General features: G+C 42.5%; 1 protein-coding gene across 1 annotated transcript in view; it reads right to left on the reverse strand.

The window, feature by feature from the left end:
- EMILIN2 (elastin microfibril interfacer 2) overlaps positions 1-19,323 on the reverse strand; it is a 38,463-nt gene extending 19,140 nt beyond the window's left edge. Inside the window, exons 1-4 of the mRNA XM_065053252.1 lie at positions 19,104-19,323; positions 18,818-18,940; positions 4,282-4,457; positions 64-1,998 (exon numbers count right to left, since the gene is read on the reverse strand). Coding sequence (XP_064909324.1) covers positions 64-1,998; positions 4,282-4,457; positions 18,818-18,940; positions 19,104-19,228 — 2,359 coding nt within the window. The 5' untranslated portion in view covers positions 19,229-19,323. The remainder of the gene's footprint in view (positions 1-63; positions 1,999-4,281; positions 4,458-18,817; positions 18,941-19,103) is intronic.
- Positions 19,324-22,746: the final 3,423 nt, after the last annotated feature.

Consider the following 22,746-nt stretch of genomic DNA (forward strand, 5'->3'; position numbering starts at 1 on the left):
AAGAAAGCCAGTTGAAAAAACAAACCAAAGAAATCCTTTAAAAAAGAAAAAACAACAACTTACTTGTGTCAGGCCGAGATTTCATCATGCCTTCAATGTCTGTGGTGATTTTGGAGACCTGACTATAAAACTGTTGGACAGAATTCTTGAGGCCAGAAATATCAGTGGAATGAGATGATATAGTTCCATTCATTTCACGGACACAGTTCCATAAGCTGCTCACGTGCTTATTCAGACCTTCTTTTATCTTCTGCAAGCTGCCTGAGACAGAGTCCAGCTTGCCACAAACTTTTTCAACATGCGAGACTCTGCTCTCAACATCAGAAACACCTTCCTGGATACCCTGGGTCTTTTCTTTGCACTTGCCCAGATCATTCAGGATATGGTCATTCAGTTGTTCTAGTCTCTCTTTCACTTCACCACAGCAATGGTCACTGGGATGAGCAGTTTGATTTGCAAATGTCCTCTGCATTTGATCGATTTTTCGGAAGACACCCCGTTGCGTTTTTCTACAGGTAGAATTGACACCCAGAAGCTGCTCCTTGCAGCTATTCAAGCCGTCTTGAAGATTCTTCACATCTTTATCCATGACATTCAGGCTATAGCGGAATACACGTACGTCTCTTTGCATTTTCTGGATGTCACGTTGGTTGCCCTTAATTAAGTTGAGTTTCTCATTGAGAGAGCTATTTAGAGACTGCAGGAGAACAGAGTTGTTCTCTGTTTTCAGCAGCAAGTGATTTGATTTGTTGTTACAAATTTCTAGCTCTTTCTGAAGGTCTTCTGCACGTTGTGGTGCAGACTGACATTTCTGCCCACATTGGTGCTCAAGTGACAGCAGTTTGTTCCTCAGGAAATTCATCTCTGCTGTAAATTGCTCATTTGCAAATCCTGTGTCACTGGGCAGGATGGGCCCCGTATTAATAAACATTCCGTCTGGATCTGTGGTATTAGCGATCTCTAAAATTGTACCGCCCAGCCTGTCTTCTAGCGCCCGTAGCTTTTGGTCAAACACGTCTCTCAATTCATCTACCTCAGTAGCTATAGCACTGCGGAGAGTTTCCTCAACATAAAAGCAATGTTCTTCAGCATTTCGTTCCGTAACATTCATCCTCGCATCTAACTCTTCCAATCTCTCACCAAACATGTCTTCTAGATCTGGAGTTGACAATCGACTGATTTCGTTATCTATTCTGACATTCAGGATCCTGTGTGCTTCCACAACTCTGTCAATTTTCCTATCTAAATCCTTTATCTGTTGGTCAAAGTCATTTCTCTCACCCTCCTTGCAACAACTGGATTTGTTTGCTGGAATCTGAGTTCGGAGAGTATTTATTTCTTTCCTCAAGTCATTCTCTTTTCCTTTTATAACATCTGTTAGTCCTGAACAGTTATTTTCATTCTCATCACAATGTACCTGGATGTCCTTTTGTTTGCATTCACAGGAGTTCTTCAGATCTGCCATTTTCTTTTCAAATCCATCCAGTATTTCCTGTCTGAGGGACTCAAATTTTGAGTCTATATATTCCTGATATATGTTGTCACTGGGCATTGTTATTGTAGGTCCTTGTGCTGCCTCCTGCAGTTGTTTTAATTGTCCTTCATAGCCTTTTACTTTTCCATTCAGTTCCTCCAGCTCATCATTTCTCATCTTCAAGGCTTCTTTGACCTCAGCTAGCTCAGACTTTATATCTTCCATTTCAAAATCAATAAAAGGGTCTTTTTGATCTTTATTGTTGAAGAGTCCAGGCAGATGAATAGTGTCTGTTTCACCACCAACCGCACTATCGGGCTCTGGGCGGTCATAAAGGTTGTTCAGCCAAGTGACCAGCATCTTACTAGCATCTTCTTGGACAGTCAACTTTAGGTTTTCATTCACACCTGCCACAGCAGACTGAAGTTCAAGCACTGATCGTGTGAGTCTAAACAACTCATCCTCAAGAAACTGCATTTTCTTCTCATATGGTGGAGGTTCTGGCACTTCTGTTGGTTCTGCATCTGTTTCATGGAAACAAAAGACAAAGACAAGATGTAAATATTTCAAGTGGTAATCTGGTTTAATGAGCTGAGGCTAATATCACTCTTCTTTAAAGGCCAATAATGCTTTAAAACACATAATGTCTGTTCCCTTTTTTGTTCTTGTTTTCAGTTGTTTATAATTAAAATGTTATCCAAACACTCCAAACTAAATGTTTTAGCACATTGACCAAGTATCCTTGGCAGTAACCTGCCAAGATACTATGATGGCAGCAAATAAATACATCAGCAAGCAGAAACATCCTCCTTCTTTAGCAATGAATCTAAGCTATAGCACATATGACAGAATATTATCAATCCATACACATCACAACACAATCACCTTAGAGCCACAGCATCTCCTATGTCAATAATTTGGGAGGTTTTGTTCCTATCCTCCTTGAATGAAAAGAAAAAAAAGTAGAAGCAGACTTCTCACCGCAATCTACTTTCTACCTAGCACTAATCAATTAATGAATCTGAAACCATCCTTCCAACATTGTCCACATGAACAGCAGAATTTCCACCATTGGAGGCTGGAGAGACACAACTGATCTGCCTTAGGGCTGGATAAACAGACCCCTCAAGATCCCTGTAGTCCTGTTCGCTGGGGTTCTCAGGAACAAGACACTAGTTACTCAAGATACTGAGTGTGATCCCAAATAATCGCCTAATATTAATCAAACCTGCAGCTAAACCACAAATTGTTTAACAAACTTTTAATACCACTTTAATGTGTAGATCCACATAACCGTATTTATTTGCATATTCCCATGTATCTTTGCCATTATACACAGTGGGGTAAATTCTATAAATACATAATGTATATTCCTAATTGTGATTTTGCATATCTTTTGTGAAATTTACAACCCAAAGACCTTTGCACAGTTAAGGCATACTATTATAGATATTAAAAAAAAACAAACAAACAAACAAACAAACCATAAAAAGGAAGTTAAGGAGCAGAAGTGAAGAAAATATACTGCTTTAAATGCCATAGAAAATAGACATACAAACTGTTAGCATTAAAATAACTCTTTCAGATGACAAGTAAACAACTAAAGGTAAGAAAAGTTCCCTGTCAAATTCTGACTGTATTGTGTTAGAGTGGTGTTAATAGTTACATCTTCAGATGAAAGAATTTTAGCACTGGTTCCAAGTTATGCATGCTAGATATACATTTGGGAGTGACACTGAGGTAGGGTCTGAAGGACACACAGTTGGGATTTTTCTTAGTTTTAAACTGGATTTCACCTTAATGACATTACAAAGAAGGCAGGAACTCACAAATGTACTCTTCAAGACTGGCAGGGTGGCAGACTCCTTTAATAATAAAAAAGTATGCACACATGGAGTGTAGTTATTACATACACACTGGACTATTTTTGCTTTGAATTACAGTTATTTTAGGACTAGAGCAGAAAGAAAAATCTCTAGACATAAGCATTGCGCGAGTTACCTGAAAATATCATTGTTTTATTATAATCTTTTGGAAAAAATATTTTGGGTGGGCTAACAAAATATTTCAAAAGCTTATTTTTAAAGCAGGGATACAATATATAGGACTGGTTTAAAACCATGTATTCAGTCCCAGTCCACTCCACTACACAAAAAAACCACAAGTGAAAATCTGAGCACTACATGTGATACTAATCTCCAATGGGAAAAAGTCCTTCAGAAGGAAACATGTATTTATCATTTTTTGTTAATGCAGAAAAGGCATAGTAGTGCAGGAACAGCACTCCCCTTACACTTTCAGAAGACACTATCTCATGCAAACAAGCGTCCTTCATTCTTTAAGGCATTTTTTCACCACCTCAGCCTTATCACTCCCTTATCCCGTAATACTAAAGGCAGGTAATCTAATGTGAATCTGTAAAATCTGCACAAGCTCTTGAGCAAACAAAACACTGTGAAACTTCTAGGGAGCATTATATATCATTAACATTAGTACCTGTTCTGTTTTGTTTTAATCATAGTTTCTCTCAAATTTATCTTTTTTATTTTTTTTTTCCTGAACATCGAAGAAACCATGAAAAACCTGACATTTATGTCCAGTGTTCTATATTCAGCCCTCTTATTCTTTAGGAAATTCTCTTTATCAAGACTCTTATTGCCTATTATTTACCCACCACACAGTGTCTTCCATATGGATTTTGTACCTGCCAGTAGCCAAGTTCAATAGAAACCATAATGGTTCTCATACTTAAAAGACAAAAGGACCCAGACGTGATCATGCATACCAAAATTCAAACAAAAAGTTACCCAAGCCTTTCTTCACAACAGCCTTCGCTGGTGTTGCAGGACGACGAGCAGCGTTTGGCTTGTCTGCGGGACCTTCTCTGCAGTCTTCCCCTTTGTAGCCGGGACAACATCTCCATTCCAGCTCTGTTACCGTCTTATAAGCAATTGTGTACCGAGGTCTGAAACTTGTTCGATATCTGCCAAAAGAGAAACCATTTTAAACGATCTGTAACCTAATCTGCTATTTAGATTGAACCTAAAATGTTTTTTTTTTGTTTTGTTGTTTCTTTTTTTATGAAAATCAATTAATTTCATATATGCTTCATTTTCTCCTTTAAACATTAAAGGAACAAATGTTTCTGCCTTGGTTTTAAAGTTGCCTGCACTCAACACAGCCATGCCAGGGACAGCAAATATGGCCATAGCAACAGGGGCCTTCCTGTGTGAGCGGAGGGATAACGTGTTGTGGGAAATGAAGGCTTGTCTCATCAGACATCGCTGTGTGTAGCAAGGAGCGCCAGTGGATGACTCCATAAATACAAAACCTTTTTCCTCTAACTACCTTTTCTTTACAAACCCACCCGTGCGGCTGCGCTGGCAGCAGCTCTTCTTGACATCAAATATGTTTCTGCCTGCTTTGTCCCACTTGTCTTCCCACAGTCTCCACTTCAACCATTCCTCAGAATCTGTGTGTGCGGAGCAGCCAAAGCTAGGAGGGATATTCTAGGGAAGGACAAAGCGCTGAAAGCATGAGTCAGATAAGAACATGAAAGGAGGATTCAGATAAGGACATGAAAAGACGAGTCAGATGAAAGGCTATGACCAACGAAGGAATCAACTTCTTCCTACTTCACTGCCCCACTTAAGATGAGGGTCTTGCAGACAAACCTACGCATACGTTACGTACATACAACCTCATGTTTCCATGATTAATCACTCAAAAGTTAATAAATGACTGGTAGGGCAACTTTGTTTAACCACAGACTTCTTCCACAACTTCCCTTCAGCACACGTACCCCATGTCCAACTGCAGCCAAACACTCTGCTACCCCACCAGAGCACATGCAGTTTTTGTTTTATAAAAACTAAATCAATTTAAGGTGCAGTTCATTTTGGATTGAGAGATGAAGAAAATGAATAAAACACGGACTTGTCACCTGAGCTCTGTAAATTGGTATACCTGGAACACATACCACAATAGAAGCAAAAAGGTTACCTCCATTTCTACTTCAACATTAATTCCTTTCTCTGAATAAAACTAGCATCATAGTGCTAACCTCTCTATAACCTATCACACTTATAGATCTTTTCCTCTTAAGATTATTTCAGATTAGAACGCAAATTTGCACCCATTAGAGGAGGACAGACTCACTTCACAGCTGAGGTGTCCCTAAAGTAGAAATACAGGCAGAAGAAATACAAGACAGTAAGGAAGAACTCAACAGGAGCTCTGCAACAGATGTCATTTGTAGCCTGGCTGGGCTCACAGGGAGCGTATTTTGGGACAGAGAGGATGCACTGCAGAATGAGCACCAGGAGCAGTCATGCTATTACAGAAAAAAGAAAATCGACTATGTGTTTCAGTAAACATATTCTTGTATTAATAGGCAAAAATCATTCTTGTTTCAAAATAATCAGTAATCAGCTACCAAATGGAAAGAGTTAAATCGTACACTGAGTGTGAAAGAGTTTATATTGAAAGTCACAGAGTAAGAGTTGACCTGTTACTCTCGGAAGCTTCTCTTGACATGCATGCAAATAATTGCTGAAATAATTCTGTGGGGTTTTTTTATTGAGCATTTTTCACCTTCAGAAACATAGTTTTAATATAGCATCCCACATCTGACAGCCATTTACTGTCCCTTTCTGGTAAGCTGCTTAGCAAACTCAGGACGGGGGGATTAAAATGCTAACTACTAATTATGAACTTGTTTCTTTTCCAGCCATATCTTTCCCAACTCTGCCAACAATATATTCTAATTTTTGCATCCAGGAAATACTCAGTGTTCTTTTGAATTATTACTTTACCCACAACTTCTCATTTAAGGGAAAAAAGTTACTTTGACTAGAGACAATATCATATTCTTTCCAAGTATTTTGGGGCCAGAGAGTAGTTTCTTCTAATAAGATTCTCTGGATTCTCTTCTCCTGTGAGTCTTCATAGGAAGGCAGACGCAGACTAGGCTATAAATCTATCAGCTGCCCATAACTGAAGTGGTTTGCTGTAGTTTTCAGCTTTTCGGGTTCTGCCTTGGAGCACGTAAACTCAGAGTAGGTTTCCAATCATTTTTTACCTTCACAACAGCATATATGAAACAGCTGTAGGCTGCACTCCAGCTCATAATTTTCTTTTACAATTTTCACTGAAACATCTGCTGAATCCTGTTTACAAATGTAAAGTACAGACATCCCCAAGGTCAAATGCTTTAAAAATTAAATACAAGAGTGCAATGTAGAGGGTACAATTGGGAAAGACAACATCCCGGCCACCCAGGAATTTCCTTTTCCTTCTCCCTTATCTGAAGTATTAAACCACATCTCTCGTAGGTAATTTTGGTTTGATTCTTGTCCTTCCAGCTAGCTGCTACAGTCAGAGAAGCAACAGGATTAGCAGATACTTGAGTGTTTTGAAGTGGTTTGGGAGTCATTACAACCTCTCTCACAACCACCACATCACTGAAATGGGAACTTTGAACTTCCAGATCAATTTCCACATGCGGCAAATGGTTGTACATATTTTTATCTGATTTCTATCAAACACCTGACTGCTCCAAACTTTTTGTGTATTCCTCTCTAGGCTCTCAGGGCCAAACTCCTTCCTGAAAATTGCAGTATTTTCACTGTCTTCAAACACCATTAAGATACATTTAACTGTTCTCTCCTAACTAAGTTTTAAGAATACAGCTGAAACAAATTTTATAAAAGGATAAGAACAACTTTTGCAAATACTGCGTGCAAATTCTCTACTTCTTCGCTCAAATTACAGAACGAGGATTTTCCTTGTACCGTTTCTGCCATTCCTATCACACTTTTGACAAGTTTCTCTCCGCATACTTTCTCTGTAGTCACGTCCATCAATGCTGACACCTTCAGATGACTTCAACATTCGGACAAAAATAAATCACAAGACACAGCCAAATACAAAAGAAGACTATAAACAAATTAAAAGAAACCAAGTGTAGTATTTTCCATAGGGGCAAATCATAAAACTTTGCCAAACTCCATCTTAAAAAAATAAAATAAGCAAGTTCAAAATTTTTGTTTCTTTTTATTTCATAGTTTCATGATCCTAATAGAGATATAATGTTTTAATATGATTTAATACAAAGATTATCTGAAATGCAGAAGATTCTTCCCATTCTAAATTATAAAATATAAACACTGTGTACCTACAACTTTTAAAATGTAGCAGTATATTCCTTACAAAATCTTGTGTGCCTGAGAGCTCAGGCAAATATATGAATTGGATCTGTTTTGATTTCAGCCATGCACATTAAATATAGACTTAACCTGAATCCTAAACCACAATTCTAGAGTAAAAAAGAATTAGAATCACAATGCTTCAAAATCTGGCTGTAGAACCGCTTTCATATTTTACATCTTGAACTATGGTAACAAAACAGATATACTCGTCATTGGCTCCGAAATTAAACTCTGATTTATAATAATATAATTATTATAATTTATTATAGTTTGTTATAGTAATATTTTAATTATTATAATTTTAACATTTAACAGGAACTATTGCTCCTCTATGCTGACAGTCCAGCTGAAGGAATGACAGAGCTGCTCCCATTTCCTTCAGCAAAACTAGTCATGTAAGGCTGGGAAATAGGAACTTACCCTCCCACTCCGCTAATTTGAATCCAGTCACATAAAAGTTTCTCTCAGAAATCACAGCTTCATTGCTACAGCTTCTCTACCAGTGCTCCGCTTCATACACAGGTGTGGAAGTTGCCCATGAAAGGAATGGTGTCACTGTGCTGGCACCATCCAGATGCGATAAATGACACTCACTGGCATCCATCCAGCCCAAGGGAGATTCTCAATCATAAACCAGTTTTTTTAAAGCAGTATTCTGGTTCCAGTTGTTCATTCACAGTCACAGCAAATATAGAACATGCAAACACAAACATACAGAACACACAAAATGCACTCAGTGTAGCAGGATAGAGGAAATGTTGCTTCTCTGTGCAGCCGGGTAGAGTCACATGGTTAGAACTCCACATGCCCAGGCTTCACATCTTCTCTCTTGTAGGTGTGAACCTTCAGACAGTTACCTAGTAAGGCAATTCATTCAAAAGAATTCACAAAAGTTTTATACGTCTCATAAAGAATTGAGACTCCTCTTTAGTGTCTGTACGTGCTGGAATATAACTAAAAAATATTAAAACATTAAATCTTCCTCCATTTGATTTGGATGTCTGTTATGCAAGTAAGCGTTAGTAACCACAATTATTATTACAAGTGTCACAGAGACAGCAAAACCAAATGTATTATGTGCTTAGAAGTTCCATGCAATACACCAGCATTTATTGTGCCTAATCACCCACCCCATCCCCTCATGGACTTCCAGCCCAAGATGATGGTCATATCCTTCTGCTGAATTGAGCTAAATACTACGAATTAAATCATTCTTTTAGAAAGCATGAATAAAGGGGTCATTTCAACAGTCTCTAATCTTGCCTCACAACAGAGAAAATAAGAACAGCTGGTTTTTAGGAGTGTTTCCACAACAAGCCTGTAACTACCAATGCCTACTACCTTCACTGTGAATTCAACATGCTGAACAAATGAGAAAACATTCAGAATGCTAATGTAAATATCCATTTTTAATATCTAAGTATTTCACAGTTGAGATAAAGTCGTACAGTATGGCAACAGTATTCAAATATTCTTCCTCTTTGAGAGAAAAACCTTTTTCTTAGGAAAACGCTTAATTAAAAATACATGTTTGCTGCAAATGCTAGACATTTTGACTGGGGAACGACCCACACTATTCTCATGGTGCTAAACCACAGAAGGAAGCAGTTAGCACTGATATTTGGAATGTCACCTAATAGCGATAATACAAACCAGAAACATTCGGGCAAAATTGGTGGGAAAACATATGGCTTGGTTCTGTAACTGGATATTAACATTCAAACTTTAGGGAAATGCACGGAGATAAGTGCCACCACATCTTCACTGTGAGGAAGGGATTGCAGAATCAGCATATGTTTCAACATAAGCAGCATATAAAATGTTTATTCTGAGCACAAAACTTCAAGGTTGGTCCAAAATTCTGTAGTTATTGGAACAGGTCCCACAACTTCAGCAGCATGCAAATCGTGGTCTTATTGAATAGAAGATAACAAATCTGCACTATTTAATGCTTTTATTGAATGTAGGTCCATTCTTTGTAAATCCTATACTCTGTTCTTGCATATCCAAATCATCCAAATTGCCAATATATAGTAATGGGAGTGCTGAAGTAGCACACAGACCACAACCCCACATCCCCCCCCCACCACCCTAAAAAAGATACTCCCTAGGTTATATAATTAAATGCAATTATATTTTGACCAAGTGTGGGGCTTTTTTAATTTTATAGGCTGCAAAGGCTTCTGCTGAAAATATACCTCAATTGCCCATTTATACCACATCATCACTACACTAGAACCAAGTTGATCCCAAGTTTTCTGTTTCCCACAACTGCAGGCCTAATTGCAACCCCTGCAAATGCTGGCAGAAATACCAGTTCCACTGAAACCACAGAGACTTTTAGCAAGTATCTGTACCAGTGATTTTCAACATGCCTGCATTTCAGGTGCCTACTCTGTAGGTATGGACAGGTGCTAATTGTCTGTATTTCCCTTACAGCCAACAGAAGTACAGTCAATACAACCAGCAGAGTTTAAATGGGGCTGCATCTCATCCTAAAGTCATTACTTATATCTGATTAGCCAAAGAGCATGTTGGACGCTGCTGACTTGCACTTGAGCCACCTCTCCTGCAGGTGTCTGAGCTCCCCTGCTCACATCCATCCCCCTGTAAGGCAGACAGCTGAAGCCAAGGCAACTCAAATCCCACCTCTGGATTTTTTTCTTTTATAACCTTGCTACTGCATGGCAGCATTGGCAGCCAGCTTGTGTTCCAGCCCACAGATGAGCTTAATTTGACAAAAATATGCCTTACTAAGAATTTATCCTAAGGCATTTATGGCAAGCAGCGAAAAGATGTTTCGACAGTAGATGAGCCTACAGAAGCCTAGATGTTAAATGAAAGCAAACCATGGAGTCAGTAATAAATCTCAATTATATATTGCAGCAAAAATCTATTTTAAAAGAATCCTACTGAACCTTAAAATTGTTTTTTATTTTCATCTGGCATTAGAGACACTAAGCTGCTTCTCCTAGATGGACTTAAGCCTCATCTTTCCACTGCTACTCTTCCTTTAGCTGGCTTTTTTGCTTTCCAAAATTTACATGTACAAAAAGGTCAGTATGTGCTTGCAGGTGTTGGTGTCTGGGGAACTACTTTTTCTTTAAAAAAAATGCCAGTGACTAACTACTAGCCCAATGCTTGCCCCAGCCACAAACATCTCAACTGAAATTCCAGAAAGACCACGGTCAGGTCTTTATATAATCATCAGGCCCTAATATACATTTTCAAAAGCAAGCAGAGAGTGTTTCAAAATGGTTTGCACCGTGAAAAGCACAATTTTGAGGCATCCCTGTGGAATACATAGTTATGATGACCTCCACTAGCACACACTACCAAGGAGGCTCAGTGTCTCTAGGCACATAAGGATGCTTTTAATCTGCTCTGCACTAACATGTAGCATGGCCAACATTTGCAGCAGACCTACTCTGAGCTAAATCCTGGGTAAAAAAACACTGCTGGTTGAGGGTTTTAACAGGGACTGAAACTGAAGGAATGAGTGTTAGAGACTAAGTACTTTTTCCAGTGCTCAGTGTTTATTCTATGCCTTCACACCACCTGAGCAGCACGATGGGAGCAGAGAATTCCTTTTGTCTGCAAGGAACTGCAAGGGGGCAGAGACCTGGCACAGGCAACTTGCATTCCTCCCTCCTGCTCCATCCCCAGCGCATCAGCTGTTAGGATGGAGAGAGAAAAGTTGCTTTTCTCTGCCTCTAAAGAACTCTGTCCCCTCATTTATTTGTGCCAGGGAAGGCGCAGAGAATCACAGTGCCCAAATCAGCTCACTACAGCCTGGTCTCTCACCCATGGTTCTCTTTAATGCTGAACAAACATTAACTCAATACATCCATGAGAATCTGGCTGAATGTCACTGCAGAGTTTGTTTCTTCTTCAATAAGAGGAGCAGAAGATCACAGGAACTGGCCAAAGACAAAAATGCTCAACTCTTGTCAGACAATGCCACAGGGTACCATGTATAGTTCCATTCAAAATCTCTAGAAGTGCCATTGTTCATCACTTATACAGTGAATTTTGATGTCACTCACCCCAGTTAGAATTCTTCTATCCAAAATAGGAGATTCAAATTACAATTTTCTCTTTTGGGAGAGAAATATTTCTTCTTGGGAAGAAACAACGAAGGAACTGCACACTCTGAAACATGCCCCCATGTCTCATACTAGCATTTTGTTTTTCCAGTGGTATGTGTTTGTATGTGTGCATGGATATACACATCTCTATATACCTCTCCCCACCCCATCTCTCTCTCTTGCCCCCTCAGCCACCAAGGATTCTATTCTTACAAAGCTGACCACTGAAGTCCAGTAGGGAATGCCCAAAAAATAAGTTTCAGCTTTGAAACTTTCATACTCTCAAATGTTCATGAATTACCCCTCCTGAAAGGCAAGTAGGCAGTCTCTTCTAATGAGTAGAGAAACCAAGACACAGGATGCATGTACCTAACAGACAGTCTGTGACAAGACCCAAGACCCAAAGCAGAGGTTTTTTTTTTGGGATTTACAAACTTGAGTTATCTTACATGGTTTCTTCCCTCCATTTTGCTGCAAGATAAACCTATGCCAGTCAAACACACAACAGACCAACAGCAAACCACTAAAAACCCACTAAATAAAATGCAATAGGAGAACCCTGAAAATATAATGCTTTCAAATGGATTTCACAGAATGTCTGGGGTTGGAAGGGACCTCTGTGGATCATCTAGCCCAATCCACCTGCTAAAGGAGGATCACCCAGAGCAGATCACACAGGAATGTGTCCAGGTGGGTCTTGAACATCTCAAGAGAAAGGGACTCCACAAGCTCTCTGGGCAGCCTGTTCCAGTGCTCTGGCACCCTCAAAGTAAAGAAGTTTCTCCTCATATTCAGAGGTAACCTCCTGTGCTTCAGTCTGTGCCTGTTGCCCCTCATCCTATCGTTGGGCACCACTGAAAGGAGTCTGGTCCCATCCTCTTGACATCCACCCTTGAGATATTTATAAACATTGGTGAGATCCCCTCTCAGCCTTCTCTTCTCCAGGCTGAACAGACCCAGCTCTCTTAGTCTCTCCTCATAAGAAAGATGCTCCAGACCTCTAACCATCTTCGTATCCCACTGATAGACTCCCTCCAGTATTTCCTTGTCCTTCCTAAACTGGGGAGCCCAGAACTGGATGCAGTTCTCCAGATGTGGCCTCATCAGGGCAGAGTAAATGGGGAGGAGAACCTCCCTCAACCTGCTGGTCACACTCTTCTTAATGCACCCTTTCAGAAGAACTTTGTAGAGCAGCACTGTGATTTAGTCTAAAAGTGATGGAGCAGGAACTGACTCCACAACAGGTGATGTTTTAACAGCACCCTCACCCACTTCTCCCAGCAGCAGCGACCAAGTTTCTCATCTTACACCAGTGGAAAGGTTGAGTGAGGATGCAGAGCACTGCTCCTGAGAAACTGAGCTCCAGTGGTATCTCTTCTGCTTCTCTGCCCATGAAAGAAGCTTATTGCTGGGATCATGCCAAGAAAGAGCTACTGCTGACAGAATATGTGAAAACATGCACAGTGTAAGATAACCCATATTTTGATGAATGCAAAAGCTAACGTGTGGTCTTGACTAGGACCTTAACTTTATTAATAAAACGCTGCATTGCTCTGAGAGTTGATACTTTTCAAGAGACTAGGTCAAAAGTGAACCACAGGAGAGAGGAAAGATGAGATGTGAATGCAAAAAAGAAGTCAGATGGGAGTAATAATCTACAATGTGTAAAACTGGCATTGCCCACTTTCCAATGGTGCAGAATGCTCCTTGATTATTTGAGTGACTGAAGACACAATAAACCAGGTCAGCAGGTCAGAATAGAACAGGTCAGCAGCTCCCTAAGATTAATAATTTGCTGTTTTGGCAACACTTTCATGCTTAACAGAAGAGACCCCAGACCTCCAGGTCACACATTTCTCAAACAATAAAAGCATAAAAACTCCATTTATTTACATTAACAGGAACGGAAAAGCAGTTTTTTTAATTACCGCAACAAACCCGAATGATGTGTGAAATGAAAACTGTGTCCAGCTCCCAGAGGACAAAGACACTGTTGCGTTCAGTGCATGGAGGCAGAGATAGATGCACAATTTCAGGCTGGAGGAGACAGCCAGGAAAGTTTACCACACCCAGCAGGCGCTCAAAGATTTTCAAACAAGCACTCCAGGAAACTGAAGCACGTTCTGAAGTTAAGTTTCCTTACTGTTTTCAATGCAGAACCCCTTAGGCTAACCTCCCTATGTAGTCAGCTAGCTGGAGCCTGTACAAAGAAACTCTGCTTCACACAAAATACACTAAGCAGGAAAAAAAAATCCTAAAGATCTTTCTTGATATTTGGAGGGGAAACATTAAACCCTCACTTTCCCTTCAAGTTTCTGGCATCCTGAAAGTTTTTCTCATGACATATGCATTGCTAGAATCCAGTGACAAACAGGCTCTGATCTGTGCTGACTTGTGTATCTTAGGTTTGATCCTGCCTGGTGCTGAGCACTCTGACACTGGTCTGTATGCTTAATTTCTAGCAACTGAACAGTCTCAGAGAAAAATACATTGGGACTGTTGAAGGGTTGAAAACCACATGTGGATATCCTAGATGCGGATTTCCTACATGCTCTTAGTCTGGGGCTGATGTGTTCCACTCAGGTCATCCTGGAGTTGCCAGAAAATCAAAAACAAAACCCCCCAAAATGATAAAGCCATTTAGCTTCAACTGGAAGACTGATACTCTGTTTTTCCGTTACAAAATCCCCACTTTTACTCAATATTATTTTATTAATAAACATTTAATACTGCTTATTAAAAGTTGTGTGTTACACAGTTTATTCATCCTGATATTTATGATTGCAGAAAATTAGAAGTAACAGTCTCTAAAGTTACTTCAATCTTCTGCCTTAAATCTTCCTCTTGGCAATGATTAAAACCTTGATTAGTTTGGCAGTGGGGTTATTTATGGTCATTTGAAAGTACTAAATGTCAAGAAGTTGGAAAACATTGCTCAATGAGAGATTTGGAAACGCTTGCTAATTTAGCTATTGATTCATTCATCATTTCCTTGACCATTTTCTAAGTACATGCAACCTAGTGAAATAATGAGTTTGCTTATTACACGTTTATCATTTGTGTTGAGAAGCTCATACTAAATCCTGAAATCCGCTCCCCACAAGCTAAGGACAGGTGACCCGACTCGTTATACACTTAAGCACACAAACATCTTTGCTCACATGAGCAGAATTAATGGGGAGAACTGATAAAACAACCTTTCTTCAAGACCCCGAGCAACCTGATCTAACTTTGAAGCTCACTCTGCTGTTGGCTGGGGGCTATGGGAGGATTACGTGACCTCCAGAGGTTCCTGCCAGTCTAAATTTTTCCCTATTTGATTTACTACCTCGCACGGTTAAGTCCCATTTGCCAATTCTGTAGCAAAGATGGAAAACCAGAAAACATCCCTCTGATTCAGTCACCTCAGTTCACTACGAAATTTAAAATGAAAGCACAGGTTTGCCCCAAAATGGGCTATAATTGGAGCATCTACAGTACAGCCCAGTGTCTCAACACACTCTACAGCACAAGAGGCAAAACAAACAACTGATATAACAACATCCTACCTTGAAGCAGATACATTGACCAGAGGATGCCCCAGAGAAGCCACAACCCTAAAGAGTGTGTAGGATATAGCCAGAAGGGCAACACATTTTTCTTTCAGAATCAGACAACACAATTAGAATTATGAGAAATTTGTAACTAATAAAGTTAGTAATCCATTCATAAGAAAGCTAGGAAGGGAAATTCACACCAAAAGAAGTAGGGAAGGGGTCAGTTATTTATGAAGCTATATTAAATTTCAAAACATACAAGCTCTTTTTTAGTGGGTAAAGACACTAATATTTTTGTATAAGTATCTTTCAGACTAACGGCCCACTAATAACAAAGTTACTCCCTCCTTTGCTAGCCACAGTTTCAAGAAAAATAAATCAGGATCCCCCCATACTACAAAGGGAATATACTTCAAAGGGCCTCTCTGCTTTTTCTTTCTACTCCCTCTCTTCCTATCTCTTGAGCAGCCACACTTCAACTCACATTTATCCTTGGCACCTTAATCAGCCAAAGCATTCACTAATTTTTCAGTGAGGAAATGCACTATGAAGCCTAAATACCTATAAAACACTTAAACAATGAAGTGTCATAATTTCCTCAATTTCAACTTAACATTTCAGGAAATAAACCCTGTAGCCAAACTCAAATTACAGTTAACACTCCCAGAAGTGCAGTCATTCCAACAGTGTATATTTTTCCAGACAAATGATATTTTAATGGGCCTAAAGGGTAGATAAAAAGGTTCACATACGCATATGATTTCTAGGCTTAATCAACAGAGCTTTCTATTTATAAAAAATTAAAAAAAAAAATAAAATCAGTGCTGACTATATTCCACATCTGAAATACACACTCTCTTGTATGTGAACACATGGAATTCAGGAATACACTGTACGTTTAAGGCAGTGAAACACTCCCACATAAAATGCAATGAGCTTTTTAATTTAAGTAAATGTTATGCATAACCTAGACTATAATACCTAAACACTAGAAGGACTCTTTAAACCTAGTCTTAAACTAACTTAAATCAATAGTAAATCCAGTGACTGACAAAAAAAAAGCCCTAATAGTACTTAAGTACTAATAAAACCCATGCATCTATGATACAGTTAACAAACCCTTTGTTTGATTTGGATCTCACTGTCCCCACTGTTTGCAGCAGAATGAGCTCTCAGATGAACCTCGGGTATCGGAAGGAGATGACACAGGGACTGTAGTTCATTCTGATGAATATCTCCTATTTAGGTCATTTTTAACTTCTCTATGTAAGAGTACAAAGGAAAAACAGATAATTTCAGTAAAGTCGTCACAGTCATTTCTTTGTTGTCTTTATAGCTCTTTCCTGTCCTATTTTTGTCAACATTAGCTAACAAACATACATAAACACATTTTCTTATTAAGACCACTACTTCTACTGAATATTTTTCACAGGAATGAAATTACTCCTGGTCACAGGAGTTTGCAGGATTTAAACCGTGTATTTCAAATGTTTTGGATTAATTCCTTTCTTATTCTGCCACTAAGAGAATGCATGTATCAGCAACAGACAGAAAAATAAAAGTCAGAGTCTATGAACAGAGAGTTTTAGACTTAATAAGATTTCAAGGTTTTGATACTCCAGCTGCTTTCAGTGTTAATCAGCTGGTGCTGTGATAGGTACTTAAAATGTTATTTGTTAAGAATAAGGAATTACTTTGCAGTTATGAAGAAACTAACAGGGATGTTCACCAAAGAAAGTCAAATTAAGGAAACAAAGACTTACGATAAGTATTTAATTCCATTCTCAAAAGAACAAAAAAAACCCGTGAGATGGGCCACAGCAAGCGAGACCAAATGTCTGTTTAGCCCCATATTCTCTCCCTGACATCAGCCAACTCCAGATGTTTAGGAGAAGCACAAGAACAGACAATGCCACTTCAAAGAACCACAGTCATCTGGAAGAGATGGGACTTCTGGAGGTCACCCAGTCCAGCCCCCTGCTCAAGCTGGGCTTCCCCTTCTGACTCTTGCCAAAGATCTCACCCACTCGAGCAGTTCTCAGTTCAGGAATTTTCTGAGCTGGAAGCAACACCTTTGCACTTTCTTCATTATCTACTAGCACATAGTCCAAGAAAATCTTAATTTACCGCCTCTGACATTCCTTATCTTAATGTTTAGTGATTTATGTGTTCAAAGAGCTCAGTTTCAACCACTCCTCACTCCTCCAGGGCTCCACTATCGAGACTCCACACGACAGAGAGCAAACCCCATTACACAGTCCATAAGCTCAGTTAGAATTCCAAAATTGCCAGTTCAACACTCCAAAGGGAAACAAGGGAAATTACACAAGACGGTGCTACTCAGCTGTCTGCTGCCTTTGTTATTTCCCTCAAACTCTGGTGTTTATATACTCCAACAGAAAAAAGCTATTTTTTAAACAAAAAATAACAACCCAAACAAACAGAAAACAGTGCATTTGAATGCCATACGCCCAATACCTATTGTCACAGACCCCAGGGCGGCAGTGCCATTGATGTCTGCAGTCTGTTTTGGGACCTCGCAGCACCGGTCTCATCCTCACTGCTTCATGTCAAAATAAAAACTAGTAATTCTTTGTTGTAAAAGAATCCTCAGGCCAACTCTGAGCCTAACCCCATGAAAATCTTTCCACTGACTTCTGGGCAAGGTAAAATGGTTTCACAGAGCACTATCAACTACAGCTTTCAAACAGAAGTGTGCAAATATTACTGCTTTTAAAGGGGGGAAACTGAGGAAAGGGGATTTGCCTGGGACCAGCTAGGAGATAAGTGAGACACAGCTGTTCTGTGATTCCTGCTGTACCTGCAGGCTCACACTGCCTCACTCCCCTACACCGTGTTGTAGGTGGTCAGTCTACCGGCTACCACATGGTCACACTCAAGAGCAGGAAGCTTAAAAATCAAACAAGTAACTTTGTGCTACCCCCTGCAGAAACCTTTGCTGACTGCTCTCCTCGCTGGACAGCTGACAGGGGTACGCACGCAGGCTGCAAACGCGCTGCCTCGCGTTCCTGGCTCTCCCTCGCCGCTACGCACCGACCCAGCAACGCGGAGCAACCACAAAACCGGCTCTGAGCACCGCGGTACCGCCGGCGAACCCGGGGCGGGGTGCGCAGGTGTGTTCCCAACAGGTGCTGGCGTTCCCGCCGCCCATGCTCAGCCTGGGTGCTCCCCCCGCGGCAGCGAGGCCAGACGAGGGGTGCCAGCCCAGCGCCCCCTGGGCTGCGCGCAGCGGACTGGCTGCTCGGACCAACGAGGCGCTCAATCTGGCTCTAATTAGCTTCGGCAGACTGATGTTTGCAACAAGAGTCAGCGCTTTGTTCGGGGCGCGCTGAGGACCAGAGGGCGGTACGCGCCCTCCTGCCTTGGCCATACGCTCTTTGGGGAGCCGGGAACAGCCCCAGGGAAGCGGCAGCGACCGCTTCTCCGCTGGGGCTCGGCAGCGGGTGGCCGAGAGCTTTCCCTCCCGAGGTCGCACCCTCGGCTACTTACACCGGGGTGGGCTGGCAGGGGAACTGGTTCCAGGCGCATTTGTACTGGGCCTGGACGTAGCTCTCCGTCCCGTCCAGCACCGAGCAGCTCACGTTCTTGTTCACTATGTAGGCGCACCAGTTCCTGGAGGTGAAAAGTAAGGGCCGTCAGGGACGGGCAGGAGGGGGCCCGCACGCCGCCCTAGCCCCTCCGCCCCGGCTGCCCCAGCCCGCAAGCCCGCCCGCCTCAGCTCGCCCAGCCGCCGGCAGCGGCTCCCGCAGCCCCCTCCGGGGCGGGCGGTACTCACTTGCTGCGGGAGCCCGGCCGGCTGTACCGCAGGTGCGGGGTGGCGTGGCTGAGCCCGGCGCCCAGGGCGAGGAGGAGCGGCAGCGCCCAGCCCGAGGGCGCCGCGGACCCCGGGCACAGCTCCATGGGGCGAGCGAGGAGGGCCGGTGCCGCTCCGCAGGCTCCCTCCGTCCGTCTGTCCCTCCGTCCGTCCCGCCCGCCCTCGCCCGCTCCCAGCTCCCTCACTGACGCAAATCCCCCCCACCCCGTTTCCGCCCTCCACGGCGGCTCCGCACCCCCCTCCGGCCGAGGCGCCTCTCCCCTCCACACCCGGCCGGCCGGCCCCGGCCCCCGCTGCGGCCCCGCTCGCTCCCGGCCCCCCGCCCCGCTCTCGCCCCCCGGCCGCGGAGCAGCGGCGCTAGGCGCAAGGGCAGCCCCCAGCCCCGGGCGCTTGAGCGGGGCTCCCCAGGGGCAGCCTCAGCGCCTCGTCCCCGGCCCGAGATGGCTGGTGGGCGCCCCGGAGCCCGTTTTTCCCACTGGAAAGCTGGTGTGGGGAGAGAGTCGGGCCCCTGGGAAAAAGCGGGGCAGGCAGGGGGCCATGCCTTCTCCCACTCCATGGGCAGCTCTGGAGCCACGGGCAAGTGGGGCTGTTTCAGGCCCCCTGGACTCACGCTGTGTGTAAGGAGGTTTTGGAGGGCTTGCTGCTCCTGTGGTCCTGCTCGATGCCACTGCCTCAGCAGGGTTGGTGTTGCCTTGCGTGGCCCGACAGCTCATTGTGACCCTTGGACCTGGGAGGGCTGCTGGTGGCTACACCTGTGAGTGATGTGCCGTAGACCATTGTTCATAAGGGGAACCATTTGCTGGGCCACAAGATCAATGGGTGTTCAGATTCACTCAGGTGTTAAAATCTAATTTGGACACCTTGAGTGGGTGGCTTGCAAGGCCATCTGTGATGGGTCCCACCATGGTCCAGACTACAGGGAGGCTCCTCTGTCCTCCTCAGCTCCTGCTTTTTTGGAGTGATCACTTTGGATTCAGGCAAACTGAAGCATCAAGGCTGGGCCAGGGCGGGCTGCTCCTGCCAGAGGAGAGGAAGGGAAAGGAGAGAGCTGTCTTTGGGTGGAGCAGAGGTTGGGTGGGAGATTTGGGAGCAGTGCCTGCTGCTGCTGAGCCTGACCAGTCCCAACCCAGCCCACTTGTTCCAGGGCCTCCCATGGCTGCAGCAGCCACTCAAGCTTTCTAGGTCTCACATGCAGTCAGCAGGGCTAAGCCTTTTTTCTTGTGCTGTAGGCAGCAGCCTGCCTGAGCTGAACCTGGTCCTCATCATCTGCTCTGACCCGCTGAAACAGGCACGTTTTATCTGCCAGTCCTGCAGTGGGTCTCACTCAGCCTCCGAGTCTGACAAGGAAATTAGCTTTAAATGCTGAGGTCAAAATTAAGCTTTCAGACTGCTTTTTAGTAATTGTTTCCCTGGAAATGTGCACTAAAGCTTTCTGCCCCCGAGAGAAATGTGCCATGTTACAGACGGGTAGGAACACTTCACTGGTGATAAGTAGCAACAGGAAAACAAGAGGTTATTATTGTCGCTTCAATCTGTCCTGTTTCACTTGAAAAAATTGCATCCTCCTAACACCCTGCAGCTGCTTTGGAGAGGGTAGCACTCACTGTCTAAGAAATTATGCTTCAGGCAAAGGTTAAACAATTTGCTGTGCCACTGTTTACATTTGCAAGAACATGCCATCCAGGCATCATTATTTGTGCCGGCAGAAATTATTTGGAGTTTCTCCAGCCTGAAGAAAGCAGGACTACAGTTCAGCCCCTAAAAAGCAATGAAGAAGTCTCACTCTTCCTTTTTACCCTTCTCGTCCAGTCAAGGAACTCATAAAGTTGGTCCTTTTCCAAAAGTGATGAGCAACATTGAAGAGCTGTACATTGTCCCACATTGGGAAAGTCGTTAAATAACGAAGGACTGAGGTCATACCCATCTTGAGAATGACTGCATAGTACAAAAATTAATAGGCTGATTTAAACAAAATGAGCGTGAAACAACAATCTGTTTCCATACGCAAAGCATTGAGCTTATACTTTGGTGAGGGGAGATAAAGCAGATGTTATCTGATTTGCCATAAGGGCACCTTTCTAACCTGTGAACCGCAGACTCGACTGCGTGGTCAAGAGTAACATGGGGCTCTATTAGAAGGAGAGTTGCTACAGCCTTTGCTTACCCCATGGATATGGCAGATAATGAGTCAGGAGCTTCCTATAGCTTCAGGACTCTGTCCTTGGAAAAATGTTTACTCGGGAACTCTGTAAGAAAGTCTCTCTCTTGATTTCTGATATAGAGACGTTGTCCCTTTACTGTCTGGATCAACTGCTTTGTAAATATTATGAAACAGGACTTTGATAGTATTTGCTGCCATTACTTTAAAAGGGTGCATGAGACTCCTTCCACTGCAAAGCACAGTGTATTTTTGAGTTTGTTTCATTTAAAATAATCCATAAAATTGAAAACCAAAATCCTGTAGGACCATTCACTTCTCCCCACTGAAAGCAGAGCTCTGTGGGAACTTGAATGCAGGTGCTGTTGCAGGGAGTGAAGTTTTATGCGTGGCTGTGTGACAGCTCAGTAAGGAGTAACAGCAGAGGATGACTTGTGCTGAGAAGTATTAAGCTGAACAGAGATGGATGAATTGGGCTGATGCACAGAGCTGACCTCAACTCCTCTGACACTCACACTGGGCCTGTGATATCAGCTGATCCAACAACAACCAGGACAGAAACTGGGCTCTGCCAGGAGGATCTTCAGCTCAGGTGCACACTGAACATGCGGTCCAAGCTCTGCTCATGGCTGCATTTTTTCTATGGGTGTAACTCGTTTTATTTCAGAGTGTAAGTATGAAGTTTAATAGTGCTCTCAAGGAGACAGCAATGCTCACACTTTATTTTTCTGTCTTGTAGCCTCTTGTCTCTAAAATTCACAGAAATCCCAAGACAGATGATTCTTGCAGTACATGGAAAGCATCCTCCCACCCCTCCCTCCAAATGGAGTGTGTAGTTTGTGATTGCGCTTCGATGGCTGGCGAGGTCAGTTCACGTGTCGCTGGGAGACGGAGATCACAGACGTGAGTCCATAAATCCTTTTGAATTGTTTTAGAGTTCTTGTTTCTTTACTAAGCAGTCTGGCTCTGTTTTCAGCACCAAGATAACCGCACTTTCATACTTCCTAACAGGATAATGATGGGGAAACGGCTGGAGCCACCATGTGCAAGGGTCTGCCAGGGAGAGAAAGGTGCACAGAGTGGGTAAGCAGAATAAATACCAAAAACATTATCAGAGTATTTACTGTAGAACTCCAAAAGAGAAATGTGTCTTTGATGGTGTGGTGCATGGAGAGACTGCCTGTTCTCCCTGCAGTTTACTCTTCTTATGTATCAGCTCTTTCTGTGGATTTCAGCAATAAATCAATTTTTGAATTCTGGGTTCCTTTTCTTCAGGATCGCTGCCTCAAAAAATCGCCATAATAACTTGAGATGAACTTTTTTTTTAGAGGAGTGTTTGTACTCCATTGACACTTCTCTTTAATAAAAAAGCTCTCTTGTCTAAAAATATTTTCCGTGGCAGAGAAGGTCTTTCAGGTACTTCTCACATGGCCATCAGACATGAGA

This window comes from Columba livia, chromosome 2 (assembly GCF_036013475.1).
Source record: "Columba livia isolate bColLiv1 breed racing homer chromosome 2, bColLiv1.pat.W.v2, whole genome shotgun sequence".
Taxonomy (NCBI): Eukaryota; Metazoa; Chordata; class Aves; order Columbiformes; family Columbidae; genus Columba; species Columba livia.